Genomic DNA, 15,562 nt, shown 5'->3' on the forward strand with positions numbered 1-15,562 from the left:
ACAAATAACCAATATGATTTCCAGCATTTGTGTTGCAAAGGTTGATGTTTTTGAAAAGATTCACATGAACTTGATGCAATATCTCCAAATTGCCTTCAATTGCTTATGAGGCCAGACTTTATTAACATGTGGAATGTAAAATAAACAAACATAATTTTCATATTAGTCAGTTGCCCAGTTTCTGCTTTAATTATGCACATGTGTAAGTGATTTCCAGCACTTTTACCGTCACATAAATTGACAAAGTAAATACAACGTCAGAATGTCATCAGCCACACAATTTGACTAAAACATGTCCACAAATAGGCATAATTAATTTGATTCATATTGAAAAGTAATATGAAGAGAATTAATTCAGAATACAATCACTGTTCTCCATCATTCCGTGCTAAGAATGTACCATTAAGTCCAAATAACATATTACTATCTCAGTTATTACATCCTTCTGAATTAACGTGGATAGCTAAATGTGAACAAGCCTTTCCACTGGACTATACTGACTTGTCATTATCTTTTCATTTTTTTATTGGCTTTTTTAGATTTCGTCTGAAAATCACATGATGAGACTTCTTGACGTTACAGTGCTTTGATCTCGGATCAAGTTTGAGGCTAATAAGACACAAGAGTTTCTTATTTTTATTTGGTGAGCCTGCTGATGTTGTCCGGCACGAGACCCTCCATGACGGCACGTTTTGACTCTAAGATCTGCAAAAGGGACCAAAAAGAAATCTTATAATCCACAATAAAATCCATAATAAAAGTACAAAATGAGCTGCATTCACCTGGAAGTTGGCGCTGAGGCCGATGATGTTCTGCATGTTGGTGCTGTAGTAGCCCAGTACGTACTGTCCGCCCAGCAGAGGGATGTCGTCCTTATCCACGGAGATCTGGCGACAAAAAAACCACATGCATATTTTCAATAAACAAAGATGAAACGTGTAGAATGGGGGAAATAATAATTTTATCTGTAAGTGTGAATATGTTTTCTCACTTAGTTCTAATTGTCAGTTGATTATGGTAATAGAATCAGTCAAAAATGCCTGAAACAGACAATATAAAAGTTGTAAAATTAGTATTTTATTGACCGCAAAATAAATTTGATCTCTTACAACTCAGCCAAAATTTTGGCTCCCACAGATTGGCTGATGCCCATGCGGCAAAATCACCCAAATACTTCTAATCTCAACTGGTCATGTGTGCAAAGCACAGCTGTTCTATGGATCAAGCATTGGCAAGAGTAAAAGAACTCCCAAAATATGTCAGGGACCAGACTGCACACAATGGTGAAGAGGCAGCCTCAAAGTACATAGCGATCTGAAGACAATTGGGACCTCAGTCACCAAATAAAAGTTGGAAACACTGCGCCGTAATCGCACATGTACAGGCCTGCCTTAGGATAGCCAGTGAACATCGAAATTACTCAGTGAAGGCTTGGGAAAAAATTGCTGTTGCCTGCTAAGATGTACAATTGAATCCATAAAAATCTTTATAATGGTGGGACGGTGGTAACTACTAGTGCCATTTTTCCAAAGTGGAAGATACACAAAATTACCATCAATTGCCCTCGTTCTGGAGTTCCGTGGCAGATCATGCCCCGTTGGGGTGGGGATGAACACGATAAAGATAAGGGAGCAGCCTCACAGTACACTTAACTTGTTAATGATCTGACGGCAATTGGGACCTCAGTCACCATGAAAGCAGTTGGTAGCACGCTGTATCTTAATCGCACACGTACAGGCCTGCCTTAAGTAAGCCAGTGAACATCGAAATGAATCGGAGAAGGCTTGGGAGAAAGTGATGTGGTCAGATGGAACCAATGTTATGCCGTTACGTATTAAAAAGCGTTAAAGTCCACTTCTTTCCTTGGCGTTTCGGCTCGTTTACATCGTCTCTGAGCATACACACTCAATTTCTGTGAGTAAAACATGCTAGGCGCTAATGAGTCACCTGAATGGCTTCGTCAATCTCTGGCAGCTCGTCCTCTCGAACCCACACAAAAGTCTCGTAATCGCTCGAGCTCTTAAAGCCGACCTGCGATTCAACAGCAAGGCATCTGTTTATTATTACCTCCGCCAAGCAAAAGGAGTTTAAATTCTCTCCTGGGATGTACCTTGTAGAGGCCGATCCAGTCCCACGTGGAAGACAGGAAGTCTTGCTGCACAGTATAGTTGAGGAGAGCGTCCTGGTCAGCGCTCCAGACGCCCTCAGGGGACACGTGAACCAGCGGAGTGTCAAAGTGTTTCCTCAGCTATGGTGACAAGAGCGTTAAAGTTTAGATTTGAATACGTTTTTACTTGTCATGATGGTTAAACTGGCCTTGGATAAAGCGATGCAGTCATCCGGATAGTTATTTTGAATCCCTCAAAAGTCAACAGGCAATTTTTCTGCTCCAACGTAATAAATTCCATAAAAGTACAACCCCAATTCCAATGAAGTTGGGACATTGTGTTAAACAGAAATAAAAACAGAATACAATGATTTGCGAATTATGTTCAACCTATATTTAATTCAATACACTACAAAGACAAGATATTTAATGTTCAAACTGATAAACTTTATTGTTTTTAGCAAATAATCATTAACTTAGAATTTTATGGCTGCAACACGTTCCAAAAAAGCTGGGACAGGTGGCAAAAAAGACGGAGAAAGTTGAGGAATGCTCATCAAAGACCTGTTTGGAACATCCCACAGGTGAACAGGCTAATTGGGAACAGGTGGGTGCCATGATTGGGTATAAAAGGAGCTTCCCTGAATTTCTCAGTCATTCACAAGCAAAGATGGGGCGAGGTTCACCTCTTTGTGAACATGTTTGTGAGAACATAGTCGAACAGTTTCAGGACAATGTTCCTCAACGTACAATTGCAAGGAATTTAGGGATTTCATCATCTATGGTCCATAATATCATCAAAAGGTTCAGAGAATCTGGAGAAATCACTGCATGTATGCGGCTCGGCCGAAAACTAACATTGAATGCCTGTGACCTTCGATCCCTCAGGCCGCACTGCATCAAAAACCGACATCAGTGTGTAAAGGATATCACCACATGGACTCAGGAACACTTCAGAAAATCAATGTCAGTAAATACAGTTCGGCACTACATCCGTAAGTGCAGCTTGAAACTCTACTATGCAAATCAAAAGACATTTATCAACAACACCCAGAAACGCCGCCGGCTTCTCTGGGCCGGGCGGTGTTAGTGCCAATGGCATGGGTAAGTTACACATCTGTGAAGGCACCATTAATGCTGAAAGGTACATACAGGTTTTGGAGAAACATATGCTGCCATCCAAGCAAGGTCTTTTTCATGGACGCCCCTGCTTATTTCAGCAAGACAATGCCAAACCACATTCTGCACGTGTTACAACAGCGTAGCTTTGTAGTAAAAGAGTATGGGTACTAGACTGGCCTGCCTGCAGTCCAGACCTGTCTCCCATTGAAAATGTGTGGTGCATTATGCAGCGTAAAATACGACAACGGAGACCCCGGACTGTTGAACAGCTGAAGCTGTACATCAAGCAAAAATGGGAAAGAATTCCACCTCCAAATCTTCAACAACTAGTGTCCTCAGTTCCCAAACGTTTATTGAATGTTGTTAAAAGAAAAGGTGATGTAACACAGTGGTAAACATGACCCTGTCCCAGCTTTTTTGGAACGTGTTGCAGCCATAAAATTCTAAGTTAATGATTATTTGCTAAAAACAATCAAGTTTATCAGCTTGAACATTAAATATATTGTCTTTGTAGTGTATTCAATTAAATATAGGTTGAACATGATTTCCAAATCTTTGGATTCTGTTTTTATTTATGTTTAACACAACGTCCCAACTTCATTGGAATTAGGGTTGTATAATACAAGTATTATTTGGAAAATAATGCTATGCTGTCGGTAGCTAGTGACCCAAAATGCTAACATAACAATGTGTAGCGCTGGATGAAGCTATGCGCTTGGCTGCAAACTCGTAAAGTCTTTTGAATCCCCCAGAAATCACAGTAACAGGAAGTTTGTCTGCACAATGTGAAAAATTTACTTGTATCATTTAAAAACGAATGCTATGTTGTCATTAGCTCATTAAGAAAAATGCTAACACTCTCAGTTAAAGCTCAGTTATTATCGGTGGATAAAGCTATGTGGTGCACCCATAGAACAAAAATGCTAATGTTATGATACTAATGTAAGGCCTGGTTATGATCGGTGGATAAAACTATGCGGTTGTCCGTCTAGTCTCTCACCTCCAGACTGAAGATGGCTATGACAGGCTTATGGTCGCTAACTCCATAGCTCATGTCGCTGGTGTATTTATCCTGGTTGACCACCAGGGGGTACTCATCCAGGCTGTCGTCCATGGCAGCCGACGTCTTGTCATTGTCGTCGTCTTCTGATGCAGAGTTTTTGGGCTTGACTCGCCACAGGATGCGGTCAGTCCAGGCCGGCTTCCTCTTCTTGCCGCTGTGTGACACAAAACAAGATTGAGGTCTATCATGAGCTTGTTATCCAATATGTTAACCTTATGCTACTAACATGAAGCCTACTACCTGTGGATAAAGCTATGCTGTTGTCTGCATAGTCATATGATTCCCTTGGAAATCAACAGCCACACTTTTAATAGCTGTAAAATAATGCTATGCTGATGTTAGCTCAAAACAAGATTGAGCTCTATCATGAGCTTGTTATCCAAAATCTTACCTCATGCTACTAACGTGAGGCCAAGTATCCATCCATCCATCCATCCATTTTCTGAGCCGCTTCTCCTCACTAGGTTCGTGGGCGTGCTGGAGCCTATCCCAGCTATCATCGGGCAGGAGGCGGGGTACACCCTGAACTGGTTGCCAGCCAATCGCAGGGCACATACAAACAAACAACCATTCGCACTCACATTCACACCTACGGGCAATTTAGAGTTGTCAATTAATCTACCATGCATGTTTTTGGGATGTGGGAGGAAACCGGATTGCTCGGAGAAAACCCACGCAGGCACGGGGAGAACACAGGCGGGGCTAGGGATTGAACCCCAGTCCTCAGAACTGTCAGGTAGACGCTCTAACCAGTCGGTCACTGTGCCGCCTGAGGCCTAGCAACTACTACATAAACTAGAAACGGGGTTCAAGCCATAAGTCGTTTGAGCTTCGACAATTGTGAGATAAGACAAATTCGTCAACAGATTGTGCCAGTGTACCTAATTTTTTTGTCTGGTTTCTAAGGGCTGGGGGAGGGGTTTGTTAGAGGAGGTTGCAATGGAGACACCCACCTGGGTGGGTTTACTAGCCAGACAGAGAGCAGTGCCCAGGTGAGGGAGATGAGCAGGAAGAGGAGGGTGGTGCTGCAGCGCTGCGGTGGTCTGGGCCTATATATTGTTAGGGTCAGCGCCGCAGTGCTATTGCTAACAGACACACACGCACACACACACAACGACGTCACAAAGTAATTAACGAGGGGGAATGTGGTGCTTGCGACAATAACGCTATGCTGTCATTAGCTTCCATCCATGCATCCATCCATCCATCCATCCATTTTCTTTAGCTTGTTAGCCAAAATGTTTATTTAATGCTACTAACGTGAGGCGCAGTGTGTGTATGTGTGTGTTGCTCGCTGTAGTGTGTGTGTCTGTGTGCTGGAGAATATCATTTGTCTACGATGCAAGGAACTTCTCCCCAACGTGGAGCCAGCGATCCCCTCCCGTAGGAGATATTTACGGGGACGAGAGCCGGCGCTGAAATGAAGTAAAGTGAAGTGAGACAGTGGACTAAATGGTACAGGAGAGTTGAACCATTCCTTCTGTACGTGTGTTATTCGCCGAAGTATGAACTAACAGCTGTTTGAAAACTGCAGCTGTTTGTTTAAATTCAAACTTCAGCTTGCAGCCGACGCAAGTAATGTCATGGCGCGAGATTACAACGCACAACTTCACACAACTGTGTGTGTGTGTGTGTGTGTGTGTGTGTGCGTGCGCATGTGTTACCCCAAGTCGTAAGCATCAGAGTTTCGGCTGAACTTGTAGGTGGGTTTGAAATCCAAGGGTCCCTCCTCAAACTCCTGCAGAAAGGCCTCCTTCTTCTTCATGGTGAGCAGCTTGAGGAAGAGGAAGTACTGTACATCAGCATGCGTGTGTGTTGTGTATTTGTGTGTGTGTGTGTGTATGTGTGTGTCACCTGGTCCTTGCTCCACAGCAGGTTAAGACGTCCACTGTTGATGGACGAGCGCAGGAAGTGCAGGCCGTGGTCGGCGATGCGGAAGTTCAAGTCTCCAAACCAGAACACCAGCCTGTGTGGTGAGACGTAAAGCGAGACGTTCCTAATATTTTGACCCTCTCGTAGCTAAAATGAGGTGGCCAAAATATTAGAAATTGCCCTCTCTGATATATAAGTTTCTTTCATTTTGTGTTTATTATTATTATCATGACATTTCTTTGCTAATTGGCTGGGTGAAGTCTATATGGAGGTGTACAATGAAATTTTAATGATTGCGCTTTGGGGGAAATTCTTTATTTTTGTATATATTTTTTTGACTGACTTGTGGTCCAGCACTCGGCGGGCGTCTGCCGTGTCAAACTCCTGTGTTTCCAGGATGTGCTCGAACTCGTCGACACGCTGCAGGGCGTTGCCCATGTGCGCGGCCAGGTGACAGTTGACAAAGCACACCTTGTGGCCGTAGAAGGAGAATCGCATCGACACCGCCCCTTTGTTACCCTAAAATAAAAATAAATAAAAATAATTCAACACATTTATTTTGTTTTAAATGAATCTAATTAAATTTTACGTCAATACCCAGTATCCGAAAATCCCAGTGCGGGTGTATGTGCTGCGGATGTCTCGGATGTAAGGCAGGTGCGACTGTTTGGCGAACACCAACAGCAGCAAACCCTGCATCCTCACTGACGTCACCTGCATGGACACAAGGAATTACACACATTAGACTACGCCCAAAAAAGGAAATAGTAGTATGTATAGGCCTATACTTCACCTTGACGAAGCTTCGTGGCGCCAGGGTATCCATGAAGACGTGACTCCACGAGTCCTCGACGATCAAGTCCGAAATGAACCGGACGGGCGTGGCGCATACTTCCTGCAGCCTGACACACGACAACGCATTTGAACTCACTTCTTTTTACAGGACATCTGCTTTTAAATCAGTTTCACATTTGTTTCTCACACTTTTACAAACATTTCCCATAGCTGTTCAGATCTGTTTACATTAAAAATCAGTTTCATGCTTCTTTTTTTCTTCTTTCTTTTTTTTTTTTGGTTATCTTATACATCACATCTGGTTTAAAATCAGTTTTGTGTTGGTTTCACATGGTTTTACATCCATTTTTCATTAACTTTTGCATGTTTACATCACATCTGGTTTCAGATCAGTTTCACCTTTGTTCTACGTTTTAAAATCCATTTTCCATTAATTTTCACGTTTACGTCATATCTGGTTTCAAATCAGTTTCATGATTGTTTCACGCATTTATACATCTGTTTCGCATTAATTTCCCACATCTGTTTACATCACATCTGGTTTAAAAATTGGTTTACTTTTGTTTTCACCTGTTTGTACGTCCCTTTGACGTCCATAAAAACATTCCTTTTCATTTTTTTCCCCATTAGTTTCACATCTGGTTTCAAATCTCTCTACATGTCAAGGTCAGATCTGGTTACATTTCTGCTTCCATTTAATCTGGTTTCACATCTGTTTTCAGATCTATTTCACAGTTGTTTTCACTTTTTACACCCCTTTTCGTGTCGATTTTAAAATGTTTTTTATCCAATTGCCATGAGTGATCACATATCGTTTTACATCTGCTCCCAGATCTGTTTTTCAATTTGTATTGATCTGTTTACTAGCCTTTCACGTTCACTTCAATTAAATGATTTGTGTAATTTCCACATAACATTTTACATTGCGTTCACATCTATTTGCATGACATGCGGTTTCACGTAAATTTCTCACCCAATCACGTAGATATCAGTGGGCGGTTGGATGTCGAGCTGCAGCAGCGAAGTAACGTCATCAGGAGGCTCTGCTGTGGCCACGTTCCATGTCACCATGTGTAGCCTATCAACATGATCAATATTCATAAATTAACAGTGTATTATTTGTAATCATACTACCATTAAAGTTATATTGGTAGGATGAGTTCAAGCAAATTAAACGTCCTCCCCTACCCCACATTTCATATCGTTTGTTGACACCTGTTTTTACATCCCTTTCACACCAATTGAATTTGTCCATTTAAAATGTTTTGACTTCTGTTTCATTTATTTTCCCATTGGTGTACACCACAGCTGGTTTCATATCTGTTTACATAATATTAGGTTATGAATTTTTCATTAGTTTTCATAAATTTTTACATCTTTTTCACATCCATTAAAATGTTTTTTGCATCCATTAGTTTTCACACACGTTTGTTTATACTCACCAGGCACTTTATTAGGTACACCTGCACAGTCTAATGCAATCCGATACAAACATCCTTCCCGCCGTTTACAAAATACAATCATATTAATGCTCATTTTGATTGAAATGTATTAATTGAATCATACACTTTCCACTTATTGTACTGTGTAGTATTTTGACCCAAAACAAAAAACACACGTGCACATATTGGAGCCTTGGTGGAGGTCCACCTGAAGGTGTGGGTGGGCGGTGCGAAGCGTGAGCATAGCTGAAAGGCATCATCCAGCGTGCGCGACATCTCCTCACTGGCCTCATCCTCTGAGCTCATGTCATCGATGCGGCTCAGAAGTTGAGCCAGCCTCTGGCGGAGAAGCATTCTGGACGACGACGATGACGTGGACGCGCTGCTTGCCACGCTGTCCGAGCGTAGCCGGTCCCCACCTGACAGGAAGTCCATCTCCGCAGGGTAAACTAACTTCCTGTTGTCCTCAAAGGTCCGCTTGGAAAGAAGCGTTGCGATATGTCCTCCGCGAGCTTCCTTCCTTACTAAAAGCGGCGGTGTGGTTTTGGCGAAGGAGGTTTAAGTGAGGAATGTGGAGGCTGGTGTAATAAGCGGTTTACCCGGGAGGCCGCCATTCCGCAATCACGGGCCGCCAACTAATGAGGGGACAATGGCATTAGGCTTCTTTTGGCCACGTTCCACTTTTCCACTCATGTGGGTGACAGGTCAAACAGTGTGCCGACATTCTTGTCGGGGTGCAAGCACAAGTGCTGTCCCTTTCACATCCATTTCAAATGGTTTTACTGAACTTAATTTTCCCATTTATTTTCAAGTCTGTCTACATAAACAATTTTGACGTTTCACATTTGGTTTCACGTCTGTTTCCATGTCATCTGATTTCAAATCTGTTTCACATATTTTCACCTCTTTTCATCCCTTTAAAGCCTTTTTAGATCAATTTCTCATTCATCTTCACATCTGGTTTCACACCTGTTTTGATAACATCTGGTTTCAAATCTGTTTCCAAGTATATTTCGCCTTTCTTATGGGCCTTTCAAATGTTTTTTACACCCATTTCAAATTCATTCCCACATCATGACATCTGATTTCAAATCTGTTCACATGATATCTGGTTTCAAATGTCCATCATGTTTTGTTCTTATTTTACATTCCTATCAAATATTTTGAGATCCGTTTCTCGTTTATTTTCACATCAGAAGATTTCAGCTCTGTTTACGTTACATCTGGCTTCAAATCTGCATCACGTTTTCAATTTAATGTTCTATTCAAATGTTTTTGACATCCATTTCTCATTCATTTTCATATGTTGTTTCACTTATATGTATACATTACATCTGGGTTCACATGTTTTCATGGCATCTGGTTTCAAATCTCATTATTCATCTTTTTACCGTATTTATGTCCCTTAGGAATGTTTTGATATCTGTTTCTCATTTATTTTCACATCTGGTTTTATATCCATTTACATGACATCTGGTTTTCACATCCCTCTCAAATAGTTCTACATCAGTTTTACCTTCATTTTCGCATCTAGTTTCACATCTGTTAATATAACAGTGTCACGTTTGTTTTTCGTGTCTTTATGAAATGCTTTAAAATCTGTTTTCCATCTTTTTACAGTACACCTGATTTAAAATTTGTGTAATCAATTTTATTTAATCAGTGTTAATTATATTAGGTCATAACAGCATGATCTTTCTTCAATTTTATTTATGTTTTTTATTTAGTACATTTTAGTCCATTTAATTTTTTTCACATTATATTGGTTAATTATAATGAAATAAAACACATGAAACTATTGAGTAATAATGGAAAAAGTGAATATTATATTTTCTATATTTAATAGCATATTTTCCCTAATACTGGAGGTGGGGCTTGAAGGAGAGTGCCTGGTGGCCGGGCCTGCACCCATGGGGCGTGGCCGGGCACAGCCCTAATGGGTAATGTGGGTCCCCCTTCCCATGGGCTCACCACCTGTGGGAGGGGCCATAGGGGTAGGGTGCAGTGCGAGCAGGGCCGATCCCCGGCTACAGAAGCTGGCTCTAGGTACGTGGAATGTCACCTCTCTGGCAGGGAAGGAGCCCGAGCTGGTGTGTGGGTTCGAGAAGTTCCGACTAGATATAGTCGGACTCGCCTCCACACACAGCTTGGGCTCTGGTACCAGTCCTCTCGAGAGGGGTTGGAGTCGCTTCCACTCTGGAGTTGCCCACAGTGAGAGGCGCCGAGCAGGTTTGGGTATACTTATTGCCCCCCGGCTCGGCGCCTGTACATTTGGGTTCACCCCGGTGGACGAGAGGGTAGCCTCACTCCGCCTTCGGGTGGGGGGACGGGTCCTGACTGTTGTTTCTGCCTATGCACCAAACAGCAGTTCAGAGTACCCACACTTTTTGGAGTCCTTGGATGGGGTGCTGGAGAGCGCTCCCACTGTGGACTCCATCGTTGTGCTGGGGGACCTGGAAGGGCATGATTGGGAGGAACGGCCCCCCGAGCGGTGTTCTGTTATTGGACTTCTGTGCTCATCACGGATTGTCCATAACGAACACCATGTTCTAGCAGAAGGGTGTCCACACGTGCACTTGGTACCAGGACACCCAAGTTCGCAGTTCGACGATTGACTTTGTGGTCGTGTCATCAGACTTGCGGCCACATGTCTTGGACACTCGGGTGAAAAGAGGGGGCGGAGTTGTCAACTGATCACCGACTGGTGGTGAGTTGGCTCCGATGGTGGGGGAAGATGCCGGTCCGACGTGGCAGGCCCAAACGTATTGTGAGGGTCTGCTGGGAACGTCTGGCAGAATCCCCCTGTCAGAAGGAGTTTCAACTCCCACCTCCGACAGAACTTTCCTCATGTTCCGGGGGAGGCGGGGGACATCGAGTCCGAGTGGACCATGTTCCGCTGAGGCGGCCGACCGGAGCTGTGGCCGTAAGGTGGTCAGTGCCTGTCGTGGCGGCAATCCCCGAACCCGTTGGTGGACACCAACAGTGAGGGATGCCGTCAAGCTGAAGGAGTCCTATTGGGCCTTTTTGGCCTGTGGGACTCCTGAGGCAGCTGATGGGTACCGGCTGGCCAAGCGGAATGCAGCTTTGGTGGTCGCTGAAGCAAAAACTCGGGCATGGGAGGAGTTCAGTGAGGCCATGGAAAAAGACTTCCGGACGGCTTCGAGGAAATTCTGGTCCACCATCCGCCGTCTCAGGAGGGGAAAGCAGTGCACCACCAACACTGTGAATAGTGGGGATGGGTCGCTGCTGACCTCGACTCGGGACTTTGTGAGTCGGTGGGGAGAATACTTATTATCTATATATCTATAATACTCCTATCTCTGGGGTTGATGTCACCGAGGTGGTTAAAAAGCTCCTTGGTGGCAAGGCCCCGGGGGTGAATGAGATTTCCCCGGAGTTCCTAAAGGCTCTGGATGTTGTGGGGCTGTCCTGGTTGACACACCTCTGCAACATCGCGTGGACATCGGGAACAGTGCCTCTGGATTGGCAGATTGTGGTGGTGGTGCCCCTTTTTAAGAAGGGGGACAGGAGGGTGTGTTCCAACTACAGGGGGGTCACACTCCTCAGCCTCCCTGGTAAGGTTTATTCAGGGGTTCTGGAGAGGAGGGTCCGTCAGGAAGTCGAATTTCTGATTCAGGAGGAGCAGTGTGGTTTTCGTCCTGGCCGTGGAACAGTGGACCAGCTCTACACCCTCGGCAGGGTCCTCGAGGGTGCATGGGAGTTCGTCCAACCAGTCTAACACATGTGTTTTGTGGACTTGGAAAAGGCGTTCCACCGTGTCCCTCGGGGAGTCCTGTGGGGGGTGCTTCGGAAGTATGGGGTACCGAACCCCCTGATACGGGCTGTTTGGTCCCTGTACGACCGGAGTCAGAGTTTGGTCCGCATATTCGGCAGTAAGTCGGACTCGTTCCCGGTGAGGGTTGGACTCCGGCAAGTCTGCCCTTTGTCACCGATTCTATTCAAAACTTTTATGGACAGAATTTCTAGGCGCAGTCGAGGCGTAGAGGGGGTCCGGTTTGGTGCCCTCAGTATTGCATCTCTGCTTTTTGCAGATGATGTGGTTCTGTTGGCTTCATCAAGCCGTGATCTCCAACTCTCACTGGAGCAGTTTTCAGCCAAGTGTGAAGCGGCTGGGATGAGAATCAGCACCTCCAAATCTGAGACCATGGTCCTCGGTCGGAAAAGGGTCGCGTGCCCTCTCCAGGTCGGGGATCAGATCCTGCCCAAAGTGGAGGAGTTCAAGTATCTTGGGGTCTTGTTCACGAGTGAGGAAAGAATGGAATAGGAGATCGACAAGCGGATCAGTGCAGCGTCTGTACTTTGTATTGATCCGTTGTGGTAAAGAAGGAGCTAAGCCGTAAGGCGAAGCTTTCGATTTCCCGGTCGATCTATGTTCCTACCCTCACCTATGGTCACGAGCTGTGCGTCGTGACTGAAAGAACAAGATCCCGGACACAAGCGGCCAAAATTAGTTTCCTCCGCAGGGTGTCCGGGCTCTCCCTAAGAGATAGGGTGAGAAACTCGGTCATCCGGGAGGATCTCAGAGTAGAGCCGCTGCTGCTCCACATTGAGAGGAGCCAGATGAGGTGCTGGGGCATCTGATTCGGATGCCTCCCGGACACCTCCCTGGTGAGGTGTTCCGGGCAGGTCCCACAGGGAGGAGACCCCGGCCACGACCTAGGACACGCTGGAGAGACGATGTCTTTTGGCTGGCCTGGGAACGCCTCGGGATGAAGTGGCTAGGGAGAAGGAAATCTGGGCGTCCCTGCGAAAGCTACTGCCCCTGCAACCCGACCTCGGATAAGCAGTAGAAAATGGATGGATGGATGGATGGATTTTTCCTAATAAATGTAGCAAAGAGTGTTGCATTGAGGTAAGCAAGTCACATGCAGGGACTAAAGCGAAGGGTTTGTAAGGGGATCAGTGAGGTGAAGAATGGCAGTTTTATTGCACAAACCTACCACAAAGCCTTTTACAATGGTCAGGGTCATGTGAGTTCCTAACATGAAGAACAAGAAGTACAAAAATCATGAACTCACCTGCACTTGTCTCTTCCTCCGCTTGGGAACCTAGCAGCACTCATGTTGTCCCCTGCGCACACAGACACACACACACACACACACACACACACACACACTTTTAAACCTCCATACCGGTCGCCATGGATACAGTCAAAGCTGCACATGTCATCTGTGAAAGTGATTTTGTAATCACCCAGAGTGTCATCGTCGTCAAAGAAAGCAAAGCCCACAGCAGGCACTGAAAACAAATTCATTCATTCATTCATTGTCCGTTCCGCTTATCCTCACTCGGGTCGTGGGCGTGCTGGAGCTTATCCCAGCTATCTTCGGGCGAGGGGCGGGGTACACCCTGAACTGGTCGTCAGCCAATCGCAGGGCACATAGAAACAAACAACCATTCGCACTCACAGTCAGACCTACAGGCAATTTAGAGTCTTCAATCAACCTACCATGCATGTTTTTGGGATGTGGGAGGAAACCGGAGTGCCCGGAGAAAACCTACGCAGGCATGGGGAGAACATGTAAACTCCACACAGGCAGGGCCGGGCTTTGAACCCTGGTCCTCAGAACTGTGAGGCAGATGTGCTAACCAGTCTTCCACCGTGCCACCCACTTGCAAATTAATAATAAAATAAAGTAATAATAAAGAAAAATGTTGTGAAAGTTACTGTTTATATCAGACGTGGATTCTATTTTGTGGTCCAACAGGATTATTATGAAATTATTATCAAAAACGCAATATTTCATTTATAGTTTCGATCAGGGCTCTTCAGAATAGCTCCATGTTTGTGTTTTAGGTCTTTACCCAATCTTGCTGACATTTTGCAGCCGATTGTTTTGATAGGTCAAGACATTTCACTGTACCACGGACAGATTCAAGACACCCCGTGCCGGATGCAGCAAAGCACCCCTACTGTATATTACATTCTGACACTGGGAGACACATTTTTGAACCAGAAATATCTTTTTAGGTCTTGACATTTCATTGTGCCATTCATTGAGTCCAAAAAAATCCTGCGCTGGAGGTAGCAAAACATCCCAAGAACATACCTTATCCATAGAGAGTCGATGTTTTTTTTTTTTTTTGGGGGGGGGGGGGGGGGGGTCTTGAGATTATATTATATCCCGTACAGACTGAAAGACACGGATGTGGTGAAGCAACCCCAGAACAGGCTTTCTGACACTGGGTAGCACATTTTAGTGCCAGAAATGCCTTGACAGGCTTTGAAATTTCATTGTACCATTCACAGACTCGAAAGCAAAGCATCCCCAGAACACAGATTGTCCTTCGCCAATCTTTGATGGTTTGAGCTTTGTATTTTGTGCCTTAACCCAAGATTTCTGACACTGGGCATCACATTTGACTCCAGAATGCCTCGATAGTCTTAATATTTAATTGTGTCCTGTATAGATTTAAAGACACTAAGTTACGGATGTGACAAAACAGCCCCAGAACATAACCTCGCCTCCTCCGTGTTTCACAGTAGGAAAAACAACCTGCGGCTGAGACTGAGCTTTCTGACACTGGCAGCACGTTTTAGCTCCTGAATGCCTTGGTAGGTCTTGAGATTTCATTGTTTCCAACACAGATTCAAAGACACCCCGTGCCGGATGCAGCAAAGCAGCTACAGAACATAACAAATCATTTTTAAGTGACAAGAGAGGCATCCAAGGGTATTTTCAGCACCTGTGTCTTGGTTACTGGTGTGGTGAGGCGTCCGGAAGAAGCTGCAGACACCTTGTGCGCAGATAACGAAGATCTCCAAGGAGGAGTCCAGAGTCTGGATCGGCGTACTTCCTGACACTCCCGTCGTTGGAGCCGTGGACTCGCTGTTCTCGCCGCCCCTGCTGCACACAACAACAGCAACCTGCTGTTGCTGCATGGGGGACTTAAAGGTGGGATCAAGCTTATGTTGTAGGTTGCTTGAGAAGCATTATGTCATTTGTGAATGGACACATTTGTTGAGTCAACATGACACATGCAGTTTGACGGGGAAGTTGAATGACTTTTCAGAAATCAGGAACACATTTTGAAAATTCAGCCCCCAAAGCCAGTTTCACTTAGCAACAACAGATTGCGGTAGACTCTCATAAGGAGACACAAAAAGTCTTAAGAACACATACCCTAAAATGAGGTGGC

The 15,562-nt window shown here is 44.7% G+C and overlaps 1 protein-coding gene across 2 annotated transcripts; it reads right to left on the reverse strand.

The window, feature by feature from the left end:
- Positions 1 to 83: 83 nt before the first annotated feature.
- Positions 84 to 15,293, reverse strand: inpp5kb (inositol polyphosphate-5-phosphatase Kb). 2 transcript variants are annotated; one of them, XM_061752824.1, is made up of 13 exons: positions 15,110 to 15,293; positions 13,441 to 13,492; positions 7,933 to 8,037; positions 6,958 to 7,066; positions 6,762 to 6,878; positions 6,508 to 6,683; positions 6,147 to 6,258; positions 5,957 to 6,066; positions 4,230 to 4,446; positions 2,111 to 2,248; positions 1,948 to 2,031; positions 783 to 887; positions 84 to 705 (listed from the first exon to the last, which is right to left on the reverse strand). In XM_061752824.1, exons 2-13 carry the CDS (start codon positions 13,482 to 13,484, stop codon positions 637 to 639), a joined length of 1,386 nt encoding a protein of 461 aa, XP_061608808.1. In that variant the 5' UTR covers positions 13,485 to 13,492; positions 15,110 to 15,293; the 3' UTR covers positions 84 to 636. The 2 variants fall into 2 exon arrangements, with proteins under 2 accessions (XP_061608808.1, XP_061608807.1); XM_061752823.1 differs by lacking the exons at positions 13,441 to 13,492; positions 15,110 to 15,293 and adding an exon at positions 8,610 to 8,997.
- Positions 15,294 to 15,562: the final 269 nt, after the last annotated feature.

Source organism: Phyllopteryx taeniolatus, chromosome 17 (assembly GCF_024500385.1).
Source record: "Phyllopteryx taeniolatus isolate TA_2022b chromosome 17, UOR_Ptae_1.2, whole genome shotgun sequence".
NCBI classification, from domain to species: Eukaryota; Metazoa; Chordata; class Actinopteri; order Syngnathiformes; family Syngnathidae; genus Phyllopteryx; species Phyllopteryx taeniolatus.

Bases quoted from the DNA above. Each gene is read 5' to 3' on its own strand.
- inpp5kb (XM_061752823.1), bottom strand. From the start codon at position 8,836: ATGGACTTCCTGTCAGGTGGGGACCGGCTACGCTCGGACAGCGTGGCA. The intron at 6,879-6,957 runs GTGAAGTATAGG...GTGTCCATGCAG, and splicing joins CGCCACGAAGCTTCGTCAAG to GTGACGTCAGTGAGGATGCA. The intron at 2,249-4,229 runs GTGAGAGACTAG...TTGTCACCATAG, and splicing joins TAGCCATCTTCAGTCTGGAG to CTGAGGAAACACTTTGACAC.